A 7,826-nucleotide genomic window follows, 5' to 3' on the forward strand; every position below is an offset into this window, starting at 1 on the left:
GTACCCTCATAATTGTTTTTGCAAAACGGGCACAAATTAAAACGTGACCCAAAAAGCGGGTACAGATGCAAATGCCCTGCAGAGGTAGTCTCTTTAAGGAAATGGATCAGCCTGATAAATAAAAGTCCAACCACATTGATAGGAGTCAGCCCGTTACTTTATGGGCTAACAGACACGTAAGATGCTGGGTCCATAAGTAGCTAGCTAAACCCATTCATCGGAGGCCCAGGGAAAAATTCCCAGTGACAGTATCGGTTCCCCTCTTTTTTTTGGCAATTAAATCCTTCAACTGTACAAAATAAAAGGAAAAAGTTAAATCCTTTAGCTGTCCATAGATTTCTGCATGAGCTACACCAGGCCAGTTAACATCAATTTTGTGAATTAGAGAGCAAGAAATCAGGCAAAAAACTGAATTTTGCAAGGAGAAAGGAAATCAAATGGCAACTGGTTGGAGGAAATCGGTGGGTAATGTTAGATCCTTTTTCGGAAACTTAACCGGAGGTTTAAGGGGTGGAAGCAATTTAGCTTCTTGGGTTGTTGCCGGTACCTTAGCTTACTTTCTTTGGGTCAAGCCCTCTCAGGAACTCAAGAGACAACAAGAGGTATTTTTTTTTCTCAATTCCCCACAAAAAAATCCATTTTTATCTTTTTTGTACTATTACTTACTCGTCAATCAATCAACTAACCCTCAATTCTAATCAACTAGCAAGTTTTAGTATTTACAAGTATTTTGTTAAAATTTTGGGTTGACAGGAAAAGGCGGCTTTAGCTGCTGCTTCAGATATTTATCGTTATGTTGAGAAGCGAAAACCAATTCCTGATCCACAGGTACTGTGCCCTTTTTGATTTCCATCAACTGGTGTCTGTGTTGTATTGAATATTAGTCTTATCCGTTTCATGAAATTTGGCAGGAAACTGGATTGATATACGGTAATAAGAACAAAGCTAAAAAACCTGAAGAATAGCTTTGGGAGAATTCAATGCCATTCTGTAAGTTAGCTTGCAAAATGCATAGGGAATTGTAATCCTTGTGGAGTTAGTGACTTACTGCTGCTCGTTGGCGTATAGGAGCTTATAGTACTTGTACTTCTGAAGTCATTTTTTATTGGGGCCAAATAATGATCTATACAAATATACCTATACAAGAAAATCATGTAAGCTTTAAGTTTATGTTGATGAATCAATGTAGCTTTCTTTTTCCTGGGTTTCAAGGCGAGGTTCTTGAATAACGTAATACTGGTTGGTCAACATGGCATTTTATTCCCCTAACTTTGAGCTACATGAACACTTTTGTTAAATGTTTGAAGTTTTATATGTATTGGTTACAAATAGCTTCTGTTCTTATGATATTTCTGATCAAGTTTCAAGAATCTTTCTACTATGAATTCCGAATTTCAGTTTGCCAGAATCAACACTAAATCTAGAGGGAAGGCCAACTTTAGTTGAATTTTGGTGAAGTCAAAGCCCTTTCTCTTCAGGAGTTTTTGTTAACAGACTAAATATTTGACGGATACTGTATCGGATATCATGTTATTAAAGTTTAGTTAAATATTTAAGTGTTATTGGAGTAGGACGCATGGCCAAGATATTTTTTTTTTTTTTTGACAATGTGGACGCGTGTCCATTATATTGAACTAGAGATAGAAGTATAGAAAAAACTTTTGCTTTTTCTTATCAGTCCATAAAAAACTTCTACTTCTACCTTACATATGCTTAAAAAGGTAGACTTTTTATGTGGATACATTATGGAGGATACACCTAATATATTTACCTCTGGTGACTTCTGAGGTATGTCAACCTTAGACCTCAATGTCCTTAGTTTATCTTTATTCCACTCTAGTATCTAGATGTTTAAGTTTTGATTTCATGTCTTGCTGCCGAATCATGGCAAACCATTGGTGAAAACTTCACTTGACGGTTGATTAGAACAGGTTTAGGAAACTATTTCAACTTATTTACTTTAAAGATTTTGATACATCATACATTCAGCCTTGCATACCTACGTGATTAAACCTTTGTTATGATCTTGATCACTCTTCATTTTGACAAGAAGAAAATTAAAGAATGTCAGTTTTGTGAAATTTGTGATAACTTCTGTAGTTTCTTTGATTTAAGATTCCCTTTTCCGTCTCTTATCTTTCTCTTAAGGCAATAATTTACAAGTACAATTAAAGCTTAACACAAGTAAGAAGCTAGTGAATTACAATGATCTATTTAAAAAAAATGTTTTAGTTATAGGACTTAAATTTTATTATCTGATTTAGATCTTATTCTGTAACTTTTTTGGTCAAGAATTGAATTCGAACATACCCTATAACTAAGCGAACAATCAACATGATTCCTACATAAGCTCGTGCGCACACCCTTCTTGCAATGAAAAAAGTGCCGGGACGCCCAAACCTACCGTAGACGTCTTTCTTATTGGCCATGTGCTCCTTCTCCCCTTTTTCAATGAAATACTTAAAGTTATTTATTTCGGATATTGAGGCGACTAGACACTTTTTCCTTGTTAATGTGATAAAAAATATTAGTCAAGTAGAAACAAAAGTATTACTCAAGTAGAAATATAGAAGTTACTTTTCTTTAAACTCTATGAAATAATTGTTTCTTTAGACTAGAAGCAAAATAAACACTCTGAAGAATCATGACTTTAAAAATGGTTTTGACAGCTACTACAGACTCTCTTTTAAATCATTTTTAATGAACTATGTAGATTAATTTTTCTCTGCAGATATTTATTTATTTGATTTTCTATTAGTCAATCTCTTCTTCTTTTGACAGAAAGAACTTCTAGGTGTAGTTCCACTGGCAAATACATGCTGAGGATTTGATTAGCCTTTATGATGTATCATTAACTACTTCTAGTATCAGTACGTGTTAATTGTATTTGGTCTCGAAGGCTTTAGAAAAACTTGATATTGCTTTTGGTGACCTGATTGTAGTAACAAATTTCACAAACTAACTCAAAATGGAATTAACTACTCTTGAGAACTAGGTGTTTGACTTCAAGCTCGGGTTTTGGAAGAAAGCCAAGTGTCTTGGCCCAAGGCTTTGGTCTAGTGGTAAGTGCATAGAGCGTGATGTATGGGTTAGGCACATGTGACAGCTTTGAACTCGTTGTAGACCAAAAGCCTGGAATTTAAGTGGAGAAGGGTAAAGGGACGGGTCTATTATCTACTGAAAAATAAATAACTCAAGCCGATGGTCTTTCAGCAGGGTGGAACGAGGAAAATATAATACCAACCACTCAACTAGATCAAGCACAGCCTGTTTCTCCACCTAAAAAAAACCCTATGTGGCCATTCCTCTTGTCAGGACAAAGTACCTTTCGACTCACTTTCTTCATCCGTACGGTTCCGCGACTCCTCATTCTCCTTCATTTGATCTCAATGGCTCCTCCATCATGATCTAACTTCTTTCTTCTTTTGCTCCCTGCCACTGATTTCCAGAATGGAATCTCCATAGGCTATGTAACTGCCATGAATATGTTGCGATTCTCCAGATGAGATTGAAGGCAATCCTCTTTCAGATGTTCACTTTTTTCAGAGAGCTTGGATGGCCTTAAAAGTCAAAAATAAAGGAAAGAAAGGGTCAAAAGAATGAAGTGAAACCTATCTTCACGTTGTGAAAGGAGTTGCAGCAACACAACTTTGTACCCAGACTAATATGTATTGAACTTCTCTTCCGGAATTCACAAAAGTTGCGGAGGGTTGACCATTTTGATGCTGGAAAATTACGTACCCTTTTTGATCCTTCACAATTTTAATGGAGTGCCTACTGGATGGTTCTGTAGGTACCTCATATCTAAGAAATCTCTCTGCCTACATTTGACTCCTTTCCTTTTCTGCCTTACACTTTACTTTATCAATGTGAATTACTTGAATGCTATACTTAACAAATTGAGTCCCTGGGGCTGTGCTCAGCCATATTCTTGATGTTAAATCCCATCAAGCTTGTTATTCAGAAGTTTCCGTTATTATCTTACAATATTGGATTTGGTGCATCGGTGTTTCTTTCAACTGGAATTGCATAATCTTATCCGTTGATTCTATTGCATAGAGTAATACTACCTTCATCCAAATAGAGTTGCCTAATTCAGGATTGTGGTTAAAATTGACCAACTTGGTCTAGATTCAGCAGTAATTGATTAGTTTTCTTTTCCAAATTAAAACGTAGAAATAAGTTACATGAAAGATACTGTAACTATATATGTTTGCATTTAAACTATATCAGAATAAGAAGATGAGAAAACCATAGTGGGAAAGAAATGTCTTAGATTCCCCAAGTAAAAGGAATGGAAAGAGTAACAAGTTTCCTTTATATACTGAACGAGCTAGAGTTGCTGAAAAGGAGCTATACATTGTTTATGCCTGCTGAGCCCATTAGATCTTCCATTGAGACTAAATCAAATATGATGATTGACAAAATTGTAGAAACAAAATCAAACTGTCAAAGAGAAATCCAGAAATAGGAAGCTGCGCATGGAGAATAAAGGACTGTGTATGACTGCTACCAAATATTTCCTTGACATTATTACTATGGGTTTTTATATATATACTGATAAGCTAGTATTGTTCCGGGTTCTCCATAAGGAAGCTTTCCTGTGAAGTTCAGCTTTTGGTTAGTTGTATGCCATTCTTAACGTAGAGCAGAACTTTACCATCATTGCTGGCATAGCGTTAAAAGCTTCATGAAGGTGAGAATTTTCTAGGTATCGCAAAAACCTGATATTGAGTCTTGAAATTTATACTCAAATGTGAGCAAGAGGCTTTACGCTCTTTTTCAACTTTCCTAGTAATGAAAAACTGAATGATTTTCGGAATTACATCTATCACCCTGCTTGCTTCACATATATACCCAGGCTTATCAATGATACAAAGCAACAGATGCATAATTGACAGGCCATCCTTGCTGAACTCTTGTCCTGCACTTCGCTGGTATGAACATTCATCGGTGGAAACTGCCCTGCAGTTCTGCAGTAGATCTCTGAGGCCAAAGATAGATGAACGTGCTTATATGTTGTAAATTTGTGGTGGTGAGGCATTGGATTTCTTATCTTTGAGCCAAATTATGCTCTCTGTGCGACATGTTTCCCAAGTTATGGGTCGTAGTTTCCTTTAAACCCTCCCTGAATTCTTTACATCTGCTGTTGGGTTTTCCTTGTTTTCTCTTAACGCAATTATCTTTCTTTAGTATTGGGATATTGGGACCTTTTTGATGATATGTGGATTAGTATTTCGTATGATTTCTTTTTGTTGTTTATGGAGATTGGAATATTGCCCTTTCTCTTAAAGTTTTATTTATATTTACTCTATTCCTCTCCCTCATTACGTTGGTTCTGCTACGTAATTATAACTTCATTGTCTCACATTTTACAGAAATTTCATAAAGCCTTTGTTTGTTAGTAATAAGTTCCAAAAGTAAATAATGACTACTGAAGAATTATATGCCCTGGGTCCCTGGCTAAGCCAGGATGGATTGTTAATTCAGAGAAAACTGAGAGAATGATTAGACATCTGGAATTACCTAACCACAATATGTGTGTGACATTTTTTAATAATGTGTTTACGTTCCTATGTATATAGAAAATTGGTAGTAACATCCATGTCGTATGCCCCGAGAGAACATCATGGTACCAAGTCCAAAAGGTGAGCAACACTTTGGAGAAAAATTAAAGGTCAAAACTCAAAACAGACAATTCCCTTTACGTTTGTAGCATTAATCGTCAATACAAGTTTGGATTAGCATATCTGACCTTTGACCTTTGGGAATCTAATAAATATATGCTTTGTGGTGCTGTACAACCGACACTAGTTGTATGGGGTTCCTTTTTGTTTCACAAATTTGTGGATCCCAATCTTACACTTCTGGGTCCACAAAATTTGGGTCCAGAAAATTGTGAAACAAAAAAGTTGTCTCATACAACTAATGTCAGTTGTATGAGACACAAAATAAAATTTTCCGTGGTGCTGTCATCTCTCTAACAGGAGAATATGTGACATGTTCACGTGTGCATGGCCCCATTCTTCGCCTTCGTCCCAAACACCCCAAAATAGACCCTAGAAAATGGGATTATCAACTATACTTGACTGGAAAAACCAGCCAATCTACTCTCCTTTTTTTGGTCTCCCCCCTGTAACTTGATAAATCATAAGAGAAGAAGAAATCGTTGCGTAGAAAGTCTTGCTTACTATCTCCTCCATCTAAGTTATGTAAGAGGAAAAGAGCGAAAAGCTTACTTTTAGGTAGTGGCCTAAGCGCTAAGAAGCTCCAATCATGCTACTCAGACTATATGCTTAACACATGCAAGTCGAACCTTGGTTTTCGGAGTTCGAAAGAGAAGGGGAAGAAGCGGGGTAGAGGAATTGGTCAACTCATCAGGCTCATGACCTGAAGATTGCAGGTTCGAATCCTGTCCCCGCCTAATCAGTGGAACATTGTTCACCGGGATAGAAGGCCGATCCCAACCCGTCTACAAAATGGGGCTAGTGTTCAGTCTTGGTTGGTTCCACCTCTTTGCAGGATCCAGTAATATTCCTGTCACAGATTTTGTTCATGTGTCACATAGGGTGTAAAATAGTAGACAGACGAGAAGATGAGATGGATGAATATCATTTAAGATGGTTTAGTTATTTTTTAATGTGATAATCGAGCGATAAAATGATATGGTAGATAAGTCCCTCAAAGCAAAATTGTCTTAGAATGAAGACTTATAAATAATCCCTTGGATTAACACGAGCAATGTCTCTGTATGGAATCATATGATACAAAATCAACTTGTTTTAGTTAATAGTCCCATATGAATAAGAGTGAGATTTATAATTTTTTTTACTTGTGTCAATATTCGTATTACATAATTTTAAGTGATTTGTGGATTGTGGTTCGGGCACATTCAGAGGAGGAGCACTGAAGCACCGGTGAGGAGGTGTGAGCGACTGGCTGTAGTGGGCACGCGGAGAGGTAGAGGGCAACCTAAGAAGTATTGGGGAGAGGTGATCAGACAGGACATGGTGCGACTTAGGATTACTGAGGACATGGTCCTTGACAGGGAATTATGGAGGTCGAGCATTAATGTTGTAGGTTAGGGGAAAGTTGTGAATATTTCTACAGCACAATAGAGTGAGACTAGCCAGTTAGGAGTTAGACTAAGAATGTCATTGGTCGTCTATTGATGCAGGCTTTACCTGCTAGTTTTACTATACCAGCCATCTATTTCATATTTCGTATTCTGTATTTCATATCTCTTATATTGCTGTTATTTTATTATGAATTTTATGGTACTAATATATCGGCTCCTGTTGTTTTTTTGAGCCGAGGGTCTCCTGGAAACAACCTCTCTACCCTTCGGGATAGGGGTAAGGTCTGCGTACATATTACCCTCCCCAGACCCCACTTGTAAGATTATACTGGGTCGTTGGTGTTTTCGTGGATTGTGGTTGAGAAGTAGTGAATTGAGTACCAAATAATACCGGTCTTTGTTTAAGTTGGTTGTCATTCCTATTCGAAGTATTTTTTCCCTTCCTGTTGTCTAATTACTCGTTTTAAAAACTTGAAAGAATATCGTATACATGTAAAACAAACAATATATTCGAATGATTATGAAGGTGTTTAGGCTGATGTAAGTATTATCTTAATGGAAATAGGATCTACAACAGATGTAAGGACAGAATACCCTGAAATTATATGCCATGAAAAGGGTTAAAGGAGGAGGGGATTAGGGTGTTCATAAAAACCCGAAAAACAGAACCAAACCAACCAAAAAAACCAATACTTTTGGTTTGGTTTGGTTTTGGTTTTGAATTTTAAAGATCGATCAAATTTGGTTT

The 7,826-nt window shown here is 36.7% G+C and overlaps 1 protein-coding gene and 1 non-coding gene across 2 annotated transcripts; both read left to right on the forward strand.

Annotated features, from left to right (window-relative positions):
• The first annotated feature begins 248 nt into the window (after positions 1–248).
• LOC104234018 (uncharacterized) lies at positions 249–1,331 on the forward strand. The gene is made up of 3 exons (XM_009787511.2): positions 249–602; positions 754–828; positions 912–1,331. The coding sequence occupies exons 1-3, from the start codon at positions 438–440 to the stop codon at positions 963–965; spliced, it is 294 nt and encodes a 97-aa protein (XP_009785813.1). The 5' UTR covers positions 249–437; the 3' UTR covers positions 966–1,331.
• Positions 1,332–6,350: 5,019 nt separating this feature from the next.
• Positions 6,351–6,424, forward strand: TRNAM-CAU (transfer RNA methionine (anticodon CAU)). Its single transcript has one exon. It is a non-coding gene; the product is annotated as a tRNA-Met (tRNA).
• The last annotated feature ends 1,402 nt before the right edge of the window (positions 6,425–7,826 follow it).

This window comes from Nicotiana sylvestris, chromosome 4 (assembly GCF_000393655.2).
Source record: "Nicotiana sylvestris chromosome 4, ASM39365v2, whole genome shotgun sequence".
NCBI lineage: Eukaryota > Viridiplantae > Streptophyta > Magnoliopsida > Solanales > Solanaceae > Nicotiana > Nicotiana sylvestris.